This window comes from Orbicella franksi, chromosome 12, assembly GCF_964199315.1.
Source record: "Orbicella franksi chromosome 12, jaOrbFran1.1, whole genome shotgun sequence".
Taxonomy (NCBI): Eukaryota; Metazoa; Cnidaria; class Anthozoa; order Scleractinia; family Merulinidae; genus Orbicella; species Orbicella franksi.
The window spans coordinates 2995860-3008267 of NC_138156.1; the positions used below are offsets into that span (position 1 = coordinate 2995860).

The window sequence follows — 12408 nt, forward strand, 5'->3', positions numbered from 1 at the left end:
CACCTGTTATGACACAGGGTGGTGATGTAATGCCAGTGTTAACAGCCACAAGGCATGCCTCATATGTGTCACGCTCATCTGTCGGCAAAACTTGCTCCACCTGTCACAAGTTTGAGGGATCAGAATTAGACAATGGGAAATACACGTACTTTTAAAGACGAAAGACAAAGTCTTTCTCCGCATTTCAAACACACCATCTTTCATACATTCACTTGCAAAGGCACATACTGTAGTGGTAAAGAAAAGAAGTCTTCTTCTATATTTTCTGGACTATATTATCTTTTCAATCATTTCATTCACGCCAAGTGGACTCTTCTTCCACCCTTCCCATACACAAAACAAATCAAAACAACAGTTAGTGCCTTTCGCGGTAAGGGAAAATACGGGCTGTTCGAGTATTTCAAGACAGGTTCTAAACCAACCTTTTGATCCATTGAAACAGCTAACACCCACTCCTTGACTTCCTCGCGTTTTTCTTCCTGAAAACAACATGCGCCGTGGAGACAAAATATGTTATCACGTGTAGTTAATAAAAATTGATGTTACACTGAGTCGGAAAAAGGTTAAAATCTTGTTCTACTGTATTCACGATAATGCCTTGAGTTGTAACTAATCTTTAATTGTTGTCTTAGACATCAATCGAATTTTTTTTCTTGGTTGATTTCCCAACTCACCGGTAAATGTTGTTTTTCAGGAACAGGGACCTCAAATGGAATATCAGTGTCGGCAAAATCACTGTTATCCAACATGTCCAGACTACCTTCCTCGATACCCTGAAGACACAAACAAGAAAATCAACTTCAAAAATATGACGAAAATAACAGGCATCTGTGAAGCATTTACCTTTCCCGTCAAAGCAACTTCATTTTTTCAATGAGTTTAATAAGTGACTCACCTCACTGAGATCAAGGTAACGGTTAAGGAATACAAAAGCCATATTGTCCCAGCCAACGGCCTGCCAGGAAGGAAATAATACTGTTATTTCTCTTCGTAATAGTACACAATTTAGAGCTTGTCCAAGCCTTCTCGCGACCGCGCGCACCAAAAACACAAGAAAGGCTGATTTCCAGATTACAAAAAACTACAGGTAAAGTTATGAGACTGATAAGTGATCAGAATGTTGAATACATTGCTTACCTTAGCCGTAACTCCAGCTTCGTAAAATGCTTTATCACAAGGAATAACATCGGAATGTCGGAGAAGGGAAATCGACAATTTGGCCGCAAGGGTATCCTGTTGACAAAAAAGAAAAGTCGAGAGTCATAACCTGGAGAACTTTAAGTTCCATGTGACGGGAATAACATTGAGACCAATGAGCGCAAAAAGCTAATGTTAACGTCATACTGAGGGAATGACAAAGTTAGTGACCGCTTACCAGTGATTTGTGTTGCATGCAGGCGCATCTGGTGCTGTAATAATGGATGACCTCCAACATAACCTCAAATTCTTGAGCTTGCGGTGTACCAGCGGCTGATCCCTTACTCAAACCTTCAACCTAAAATAATTAACAACAGGTCACACTCTGGATAAAATAAGGCTCAGTCGGTGAAAATTTGAAAATCAACACAAAAAAACCGAACAAAACCCTTCAGGGATTTCCATCCATACTTCGTAAACCTCCGAACATGATACAAAAGATGCAATGAAGATATTGCACTTACAATCTCAAACAGCACATCTCTCAGGTCAGCCCACGTGCGGTAACTGTCAGCAGATCTCAGTCCAGGCATTGATATAACGTCCGTTATAATCCTCTTGTATATATTGAAGTTCTGTTGGTAAGAATAAAGGAAAGTGTCTAAGTACTAGCTTACTCTCCACCTGTTTGATAGAATTCAATCTATTCGTAAATTGTCAAGGCTTTATAGCTCACGCGAATGGAAAGTGAAACTGTATCTCAGAGGTTAAAGCCTGAAAGCTTTCTTTTTAGCAGGGTGGTGAGGGGGCTGAATAAGGCAGCTCTGAGAGGTTTCATCTGCATATGAATTGATCTGTTCTTAGTTGAGAAAACACTTTACGTTCAATAGGATTCCATTATGAAAGTATCCAACACAAAGACTTTTCTAAGAACCAAAACATGGTATTGTTGTTTATTCACCATCCTAACTGTGAATCCAAGCTATTGAGGGTTCGCAATGTTTTTTAAATTAGCATTAGTTGTAGCAAGCCAAAGTTCAAATATTTCTTGATATACTAATTGATGAAAGGAGTTTACCTGAGGATTAGCTGGAGCACCGTATCTACCGAACAGCTCCAAGGCTTTCAGCGTGTTACCATCTTTGATCAGATTAGCAGCGTACAAGGCAACGTATTTACTGAGAACTTCGTAGCCCTGAGGACAAAATGATTGAAGGTAACGTGACAAAATGTCACACAACAAAGAGTTTTGTCACTGAGGAGTATTGTCAAATAACGTAAGATCGCGTAATCCTAACATAACACGACTACCACAACTCTCACCACTATAGCTAGTCGTCTATTGGCCCGCTAGAGAACTATAAAGTTACAAGGAAAAACGTCACGTAACACAATTAACATGTTGCACCCGATAACGTATCGTCACGAGATAACGACAACTGAAGCAAAAAGATGTCACGTAACGCAACATAACACAACTTGTTGTCGTAACGTAACGTTATGTACCGAAAAGCTCGTAAAAGTGACATAATACAACATCACGTCGGAGCAAGGTGTAGTGATGTCATACCTGCTGCTCGGCGGTTTCAATAGCTTTATCCCACTGTCCTCGTTGAACCATCATATCAAGACCCGCGATAACATCCACGTCGACGAGCTAAAATAACAGCGGTGCGGTGAATAAATCAGAGTTTGAGTTGAAGTTACAACTGACAACGCGGCTTGAAAGTCATCGCATATTTAGCAGTAAACCCAGTAGACCCGAATTCATACAATAATTTTGTATTCTATATTAAATTTCAAAGCCAATTAAGTGTCTGGGCATACAATATAATAGTTATCAAATACCTTCTCGTGATATACTGTAAACATCCTACTTATGAAATGAGAAGACGAAGGGTAATTTTCTTATCTTTCATACTCTCTTGTAGAAACCAAACCCGTGCCGATGGACGTATCTCCAAACTTTGAAGTTTCTTAATCCATTTGTTTCATGTTATCAAAAATCAAAGCCAATTGAGACTTTTCCCTAAGAGACTTGCTACGGTCACTTAAACTCACATTTCACCAGTGAAGAAATGATTTTGCTGACCTGTTCAGCCTGTCCTTTCTGTTTCAAGAATGCAACGTAAGCATCTTCCACATATTGCTCGTATCTAACACAGACGGAGAAGCAATACTTAAGAATAATAATTAGAGAGAGCTGTAAAGTAACATAACATAACCTCACGTAGCGTAACGTAACGTAACGTAACGTAACATAACATAAAGTCACATTGATAACGTATCGTCGAGAGTTGAAGACAAGAAAAAGAAATGAAAACCATAAACAAAAAGATGCGTGGTATGCATAGCATGCCACGCCCTAAATCAATGATAAAATAAGAAACAAAATTGCCACGTACTTTGGCGCCATTTCCGCCGCGCATCTCTTGGCTTTGGGCCACAGTTCACCCTGGATGTAGACATCAATGGCTTCTTTAACCATCTCAACTCCAAGATACAATTCACCAGCCTGAAAGAAAAAATGTAAAACAAATCGGATCTTTGAGCTTCGCTGCTTAGTGCAAACACTATAACAGAGAAGTATGCCTACAAGTTGAAACAATTTCCAATCCCACCTTGCCATACATCAGCTTACATTTATTTCTCACAAAGAGTCTTCAAATCAAATACATCTACGCTAACCCTTTTCACGACAGGGTCTTTGACTTTCTATAAATGAGGGAATTCAAACAACAAATGCGTAAGTATACCACAGACCTGTTCATAGCACTTGATCTCTGCCAGTCTTGGACAGGCAATCTTCGCCACATCATAAGCTCGGTCACTAACGAATTTCATTGCTAGTTCGACTGCCTGAAAATTACACCACAACAGCAATCAATAAATAACACTGAATTACTCATTTTGCTATTATATTCGATGCACTGAGATAAGCAAATGAAATTATTCTTTCTGTGGCTGTGGGTCGGTCTGTCTGTCTGTCTGTCGGTCTGTCGGTCTGTCGGTCTGCCGGTCTGTCGGTCTGTCAGTCTGTCAGTCTGTCTGTCTGTCTGTCTGTCAGTCTGCCTGTCTGCCTTTCTGTCGGCCTGCCTGTCTGTCTGTTGGGCAGTCGGTTGGTCGATGTGTCTGTCTGCCTGTCTGTCTGTCCGTCCGTCCGTCCGTCTGAGGTCTCTCTCTGAACCCGATTTTGCTTTCGATTTCTCGCTCCAGTTATAGACAAACTAATCTTAGATCACGATACAATGAGCGTAGGTGGCGGGTACATCATTCAGATTTCAAACACACGACACTAACCTTCACCATGGCATCCTCCACTAATTCATGATCAGTGGTCATGTTGGGTGTGATCTTTATGTACATATCAATAGCTCTATTGTACTCTCCTTTCTTTTCCCAGTCTTTTCCTTGACTCAGTAACGACTCTGCCCCTCTGATAAAACAACACGATGTATCAGTCAATCACTAGGCTACGAGACAAATACCGTTTTAAAGGACAACTCCACAGTTAGAAATTAATTTCTTCTGTTAATTAAAATAAACAGTTAAAAATATAGTTTGAATATTTTCGTTGTCAAGACGTATCTGCCATTTCGTGTTTACAATTTCCCGCGCACGCTATTTTGGAACCCAGACGTCACACAGTTGCCCACAATGCCACAGTATGTGACGTCACAAGATAGCACTGGACAGCAGTAAGGTACCTGTTTCCTTTAGACATAACCTCTCTGTCGTACTCGTCTTGCCATTGCTCCAGCTATTAAAAGAGAGTATGAGAGAAAAATATTACAAACTTGACTAAGTCTTTGTTACAGGAACAAATTAATTACAAAGCTTCGCCTTTTTCATACGTTCTGATTAAAGCTCTGATCCCTTCTTTCTAGTTTCGGCATAGTTATGGTTTCGAACACTGTGCATACCTTATGAGGTAAGTATTCCTTCACAACACGGAGAGCATCTGTCCACATGCCGGCTTCCTGGAATCCAGAAAACATTAATAAAACCTTAAAAAACCTGAACGCACAACAGGAATGTTTAAATTTTTATGATTCGGTTTAACCATGGACGTCCACCGAGTATCAGAGTCAAAGAACCGTTATCACTATTCAGTGTTGAACTTACTGGGACAAGACACGCGTATGTCAGTCTCAGCTGATCCTGGTTAACTTACCTTGTAATAACGCGCGGCTAGTTCTGGTCTTTGAGCTCGCAGAAGAAACGTCTCCGATTTTTGGTATTCTTTTTTGTCAAATGCAACACGGGCCTAAAATTAAAAAGTGAATCATGATGAGCAAGTTAATAAGTTGAATAAGAAAATATTAAAGGATAAGAAGCTCTCCAATTTTGAGGAATGCCAAAATTTTACCGGAAGCCGTTATTTTAGGCGATTGTGTTACATTCGAAAGGATGGCTAAATATGATAAACCCTCTGAATAAACGCTTCAAATGATAGAAAACACAACAGAAATGCCAGTATGTCCACGAATGGCACGGATGGTCAAAATTTGGAAAGATGAAAACGGATTAGAAAAGGCGGCCATACCTGTCCCACTAACACGTCAGTAACACTGTCTGGATCATTCTCCTCTGCCACTCTCTGAGCACTGTCCCAGTCCTGGTTGTGGACATACCTAGAACAAGAGGTCATCGAAAACAGGAAAAAAATTCTCTGGTTTAGTTTTTTCACCAAGTTCGTAAAATATAGGTCCAGAGATTTGGAATCTGTTTAACAAATAGATTCCACGTTGTCGTGCGTCTGTTCAGCAAAAGATCACAGATGACGTCAAAACTTGGGAAGAACAAAAACGTGAAACACGAACCCTCTGAACCGGAGGCGATAGCCGAGTGTGCCATTGATATTCTTACCTCATTTTGACGTTTGCTGTGATCTCTTACTGAACAGACGAACAGCAACATGGAATCTACTCGTTTTACATAATAAGGAACCAAAAACGAAATGTTTCTGACGTTATCTATGCGTCTGTCTTCCGATAGATCATAAGTAAGAACCAATCAAAATGCGAGAATTATTCGACATGTTATATAATTAACAATTTGACCCGTAGCCCGCAAGGGCTACGGGTCAATAGCCCATTCGGCTTCGCCTCATGGGCTATTGACCCGTGGCCCTGGAGGGCGAAGGGTCTAATTGTTTTAGTATCACCCAACTAGTTGGACAGAAAAGGTAATAATAAAGTTAGCAAATGCAAGTTGAAGAAATATTTATTTGGGAATAAAACGAAAGAAAGCGTCAGGCTCGATGGCGCCAATTTCGCTACTCGATGACTATTACTAATAGTCCCCTAGTAGCGTAGCCAATCAAAATGCAGGATTTGCATTAGTCCACTAGTTGGGTGATACTAATTCCATATAATCCACTGGGCTGCGAATGGTGTTCATGTTCTTGGTCAGTTAACTTGCCAAGTAAAATATAAACTTTCAAGTTTAAGTCGCATTATTTTCTGATTTTCTGATGGGAAGATATGACATCGTACCACACTTAGACCCTTTTTTGCCCAAACAACACTAAAATTATCAACACTCTTACAGGAAACCAAGATCCGCATCAACTTAACTTCACTGATGATTACAAATTGAATTTCATTTTAATAAACTCACATGAGCACAGCCTCTTTGGATTTGCCAGCTTTGATAAATTCTTGTTCAGCTTCTGTAAACTTGCCCTCATCCTCCAGGAACATAGCGTACTTGAGATGAATGTCTGGCAACTTAGATTTCATCGCCGTTCGGGACAAGTCGAAAGCGAATTCAAAAGCACTGAAAAAAAAGCATACCTCTTGTTACAGTTGAATATTACGCTACAGCAAAAATCATCTTTTCACCACTGTGTATAAGACAATCATTGACGTAACACTCCTTACCAGTTCTCTGCGGCGTAATCTATTGCAGATTCCAGCAGACCAAACTTGGTTAACAACTTTACAGCAGAGTCTCCTCCTAACAAAAATAAATCAGAATTTGATAATCAAAAGTGAATGAAATAATGCCAGATGGAAATGTAAAACAAGCGAGGGGAAAAAACAATAAAAGACAAGAGAAACAACAAGTACCTTTCACAACTGAGATATAAGTTTGTTCTGCACTAACTTACCTAAACTCTTTGCCCACAGGTAAGCGACTTGTTTAGAAGCATTTTGACTTCCATGTTGTTTGGCAACCTAAAGAAACCGCGTACAATGAATTAACTTAGTAGCTCACTTATTAGCGAGGGCCAATTATTTTCCCGGCTCGTCTGGTGGCCGAGCCTAATTTGACAAACACCGAAAATATAACGTATTGGGTAAATGTAACTAAATCTTCACTTTTACTCTTCTCGTTATTCTTTTCGGCGCACAGATATTCTAAAACCACGAAAGACTAATACAGACGGCATGAAATGGGATTCCGCCCACTCCCCACTGTGAGAAAAGTAATTGCTCTCCTTCCCCTCCCCTCTCCAAATACACGAACATGACTGACCCTGTATGCCTCCTCCCACATGTCTTGATTCCTATACATGTTCACGGCTGCTTTCCAGTCCCTCGCTTCCAAGAAATGATGTTCAGCTTGACGCAGTTGACCTTCAGCCTCCAGTTCCTGTACAAAGAGAGTCGAATGCGCATGGGCATGAATGAACACGTGAGATATAAGTTTGACCGCTGGTCCTTCCAGAACATCTGTGTTGACAGAAACAAAACTGAACAAGGAGTTTGAACAATGTGTAGCATTTACCTTTGCCAAGTGGATGTGCGTGTCTGGGAGCAGATCTTCGTGGTGAATAGCGACAAGCCTGATCATGTTGTCGAACTACCAACAGTAGAGGAAAGAGTCAATTAACATAAAACACCACACGCAAAATCCAAACGCTTTTATGCACCATAGGAGGAGATCGGATTTTTTAACCTGGGCTAGGTCTGATAGATGTGGATGGGGTTTCAGTTTTCCAACGTAAGTTTGAGATGCTTAATTTTCAAATTCGTTGTTTTGGTAAATTATTTACGGTAGCCTTTATTTTGGGATAGATTCAGCGGCTCATACAATTGTAACAGAGAGGAAAAACTTATTTTGCCGTTTGGGATGGAGCAGGAAAAATAGACACTTCATACCCCTGATAAGGAGTAAGGACATGCAGATCTCATTGGAGGACCCCCTACCCCTCCCCAACAGTTCCTGAGGCAAAACAGCTGAAAAAATATATATATACAGATAAGTGTACACATACTTTTACAAAATAATTTAAATCAAAAAGATCCACGAAGACATTTACCTGGCGATGTTTCTTGTACATATTGATGGCCAAGTCTGGCTCCTCAACAGTGCAATATAATCTAAGAGAAATTCAAAAGGCATTTACTAGTTGGGATTACTTGTTTAAATATCAGCTGCAGAAAATTTATATTCCCATGACCTTAATGATCAACAATATATTGATTACAAATGAATATATAAGAGATCAATCCTATCTTCAAATTTATTGATTGTGAAGAGAAATTAGCTGTTGGTTATTCTCGGGATTAATATCATTACGTGAAGTTTATGTTGAAAGAAATTTGTTTTTTAAATTCTTTTTTAACGTTACTGTCACTTTAATTAGGCGAAGAGCCAGAGACTTTTATCACGAGTCATGAGCGAATTACCTCTCGGCCTCCTTGTATTTGCCTTGCGCTTCCAGCTCTTGAGCCTGCGATATGTAGATGACAGCTACTTCCTCTTGTGTCATGCACTGAACTGCAAGCTGCGAATATTCAGAATAAAAACGATTTAGCCTTCATCTAAAAACAATTTGTTAGCGCTGGTAACAAATTGTGGTAACAACATTTTTGAAGAATGAAGTAAAGACAATGAGAACTATCAAGGAATGTTACCTTGTGCGCAGCCTCGTACATGTTAGCCTTGGTGTACATCTCAATAGCAGCCCGAGGGTCCCCTCCCTTGACAAAATACTTCTCTGCAAGCTGAAAACCAGAACAAAGCTTTTTAGTGAGCACATATAGTCATTACAATAAAGACCTTGAGTGCGAATTTGGCATACATACCTTGTACTCTTGAACTTGAGAGTAGTGTTGAGCAATATGGTGATAATACCTGGACATAGGAAATGTGAAATAATAAACTGTGGTCCACTGGAAACTTGCAAGGCACTTGCATGGCAACTTCTAAGAGACAGAATAATTTGCTGGGGCAGTTGTAACGTGCCAGTCCAGAGTTCAACCCCCTTGGCCGCGCTTTGCAAGTAACGAACTTGCCAGCTGGGATTCGTAAAATGTTCTTGTTCAACATAGTGGTCAGTTCCGACAATTTACCAAGACAGGTCCAACGGAACTTTGTAACTTTACTCTTACTAACCTTTCGGCCACATTATCATCCTGCAGCTCAACAATCTGAACAGCTTTGTTCCACTGACGAGCTTGAATGGCTGCCTCGATAGCCTTGATTGAACATCTGAGAGAAAATAGAGTGAAAGTTCAACATTAGTTGAAACCTGAAATCACAAATCTGTTCAGTGAAACTTCGTTATCTGTTTTAGTTGGCCCCTGATTGCATTTCCTGGACCCCACTCTAGCAAACAAACTTTTAAGGCAATCAATTTAAGTCATCACAACACTAAAATATAAAGAAATAACGATCATCAGAAAATTGAATTTTTAATGTTGTGATCACAGGTGTTCTGAGTCTATTTCAAACGTTCTCTCATAAGAAGTTAACAAGCGAGCCCAGCCTTTTTGAGAAACTCTTCTTCACCCTCCTTCCAGGGGAAGTCAAAAGGGGTTCTGCTCACACAGTGGAAAGGAGTTTAGAGGGAAGAACATTGTCTCGTTTCCATGTTGGATTTACTCACCCAGCCTCGATGTAGTGATTGATAGCAGCATCCAGTTGTTTCTGGGAAACCAGGTAATCGCCCCAGTCCTCCTCTAGTTTTACAACCTCTCGAGGGAATGCCACCCGGGAAAGCTCCACAGCTGGACAGAGACAAAAGGGAAACAGAAAGATACAGCCACTGAATAATCAGGGGTTAATAACAGAGAGTGCATGTATAAGAGTAAGAGGCTGATTTGAGGGTTTTCACTGTGTAAAAACAAAGAAATGTTTCGTACCCCTCCTATATGCATTCCCTTTGCGATAAGAATCCATCGCAAGGTCATTCTTGCCAACTTTCTCGTAGAGCTCTCCAGCCTAAAAAATGACCAAGAATTATACGAGTACATACAAAGGAACAAGTAACCAAGTTAACTTAATCAGTAACTTCAATAACATGGCAAAGCAAAAGATTTGTTTGTAAGAAATTTACCTGTTCATACAGTCCTCCCTTAAGAAGAGCAGCTGCAATCCTCCCGAGCAAGTCAGAAGAATTGATTAACTCCTGTCAAGAGGGAAAAACATTCACGTTAACGTCGTGCAGTCCAATCAACTGATGAACATTTCTTAATATTATTATGCTATGAACTCTATGTACACCGCAGTCTCTCCTTGTGAGCTCTCTAACAAGAAGCGTCCCCTTTAAGGAGCTCAGTCACGGTATTTTGGCCACGTACAAAATGACCTTTAAATTGAAGGAAACCTGAAAATAGTAGTTTACTAAGATAGAAAAACACTTATGAGATACTACTAAATCATAAAGGAACAAGGGTGATTGAGGATGGAGAAGATTAACACGGATTACAAACGACGAACTTGAAAATTTTAGGCTAAATTTTTTAAGATGTGCAGCCAGCCGTGACGTGGCTCCTTTAAAAGAACGTCCCCTCCTTCCCTTGATGAAACAAACAGCAAGCCTGACAGACCCACCTCTCTGCTCATAGCCAGTCTCGCAGCCTTGGCAGGTAGACCAGCCTTCAGATACAAGTTGATAGCCTCCATATAGTTTCCTTCTCTCTCTTTCACCTACGGGCCAGAATCAAAGAAACAAAAAGGTCAAACAGAGACATTTCAGCTCACTGGAAACAATGCTTTTGAAAAGCGCACTTGAGGCATAGTTTCCTTCGACGTATTGGTTTAGGTAGCCAATTTACACTCGTAAGTACTTAAAAATAGTTTCTTTAACTAAGGTTACGTCTGTAGGCTATTTCTAACAGTTGGAACTGCAGAAAGCTTGAGACAGTAGTGCCAAAAATTGCACCATAAGACCCGATATAAACCTGCCAGAAGAGGATTGAATCGCTACCGTATCTTAAACTTCTAACGGATTCAAAGAGCACAGATTTCCACTGTTGACCCGAACATGTGCTTTGTGATGGACGTACCTCTCCAGCCTTTTCCTCTTGTGCTGTCTCCGAGAGCCACTGGTAATGATTAGCACGTAAATTATCCAGCTCTGGATGGCCCTAATATTAAACATAAAACGTATTAAAACGAGACTAGTCGCAAGAGAAAACAGCGGATAACATTTCCACATGGGCTAAAATGTTTGCAAAAACCTGGAAGATTGAACCACAAAACCCGAGTTTCTTCAGATGTTACTTACCAACGTAATAACTACATGCTATCACCATGAGCATTGAACAGCTTTGGTTAAAGAAATTCAGAATTGCATGCAGACTCACCTGACCTCATTTAAATCTCATGTAAAATGTCCTTATTAAGCACGTTATAGCCTTCGTAATATTCGTTTTGAGAATTAGTTTGAATATCAATACGAGAATGAGATAATACATCACATTATCTTCCGTAAACTGCAAAATCAGCATCCAGCCGTCAGCTGTTGGGCGTTTCAGTGTTGTGATCAACGTTTGCTGATTACCATACCACGTGGTCTCCCATACCAAGTGGGTCTTCCCCGCCCCACAAATACTCACTGCCCCCTCAATGGAATTAACAGCATGTTCTCCATACCTTGGCTTGAGCTACAGCAATAGCTTCGTCCCACTTGTGCAGTTCCTGGTACATCTCAATGGCTTCATCCACATAGCCTTGCTCAAGAAGAATGCTCTCAGCCATCTTGAAGTTCTTGTCCAGCACTGCCAGCCTGGCTCTTACTTTCACGTGATTTGTACCGTCACCACCCTGGTAAACACAAAAGCAAAGCTTAAAATTCTCAATTCAATCCCCTACTACCGTTTTCTAAATATAAATCTAAATCTAAATCTTTACTGTGCAAGAAACTCCTAAGCGGAAGATATGCACCCAGAGACACGGTCAACAGTTTCTTAATCGTGTATGTGGTTATGTCTTTATAAATATTAGGTCATTAATGTCAGGGTCCCGTAAAGGAAAGGCTTTAAGACATTCAGTAAAGGAACCATAATGAATATATTGGGGTAGATAGTTCCT

The 12408-nt window shown here is 40.3% G+C and overlaps 1 protein-coding gene across 1 annotated transcript in view; it reads right to left on the bottom strand.

The window, feature by feature from the left end:
- Positions 1–12408, bottom strand: part of LOC145463736 (intraflagellar transport protein 172 homolog) — a 28965-nt gene that overhangs the window by 4917 nt on the left and 11640 nt on the right. Inside the window, exons 21-53 of the mRNA XM_081447520.1 lie at positions 11971–12141; positions 11382–11462; positions 10927–11022; positions 10430–10501; positions 10236–10314; positions 9980–10100; positions 9487–9582; positions 9177–9225; positions 9006–9095; positions 8778–8875; positions 8408–8468; positions 7873–7947; positions 7621–7737; positions 7253–7319; positions 7023–7098; positions 6760–6918; positions 5684–5771; positions 5312–5404; positions 5061–5117; positions 4845–4897; positions 4438–4573; positions 3901–3996; positions 3543–3652; positions 3230–3293; positions 2708–2794; positions 2216–2332; positions 1662–1772; positions 1376–1495; positions 1138–1233; positions 896–955; positions 675–773; positions 423–479; positions 4–100 (exon numbers count right to left, since the gene is read on the bottom strand). Coding sequence (XP_081303646.1) covers positions 4–100; positions 423–479; positions 675–773; positions 896–955; positions 1138–1233; positions 1376–1495; positions 1662–1772; positions 2216–2332; positions 2708–2794; positions 3230–3293; positions 3543–3652; positions 3901–3996; positions 4438–4573; positions 4845–4897; positions 5061–5117; positions 5312–5404; positions 5684–5771; positions 6760–6918; positions 7023–7098; positions 7253–7319; positions 7621–7737; positions 7873–7947; positions 8408–8468; positions 8778–8875; positions 9006–9095; positions 9177–9225; positions 9487–9582; positions 9980–10100; positions 10236–10314; positions 10430–10501; positions 10927–11022; positions 11382–11462; positions 11971–12141 — 3049 coding nt within the window. The remainder of the gene's footprint in view (positions 1–3; positions 101–422; positions 480–674; positions 774–895; positions 956–1137; positions 1234–1375; positions 1496–1661; positions 1773–2215; positions 2333–2707; positions 2795–3229; positions 3294–3542; positions 3653–3900; positions 3997–4437; positions 4574–4844; positions 4898–5060; positions 5118–5311; positions 5405–5683; positions 5772–6759; positions 6919–7022; positions 7099–7252; positions 7320–7620; positions 7738–7872; positions 7948–8407; positions 8469–8777; positions 8876–9005; positions 9096–9176; positions 9226–9486; positions 9583–9979; positions 10101–10235; positions 10315–10429; positions 10502–10926; positions 11023–11381; positions 11463–11970; positions 12142–12408) is intronic.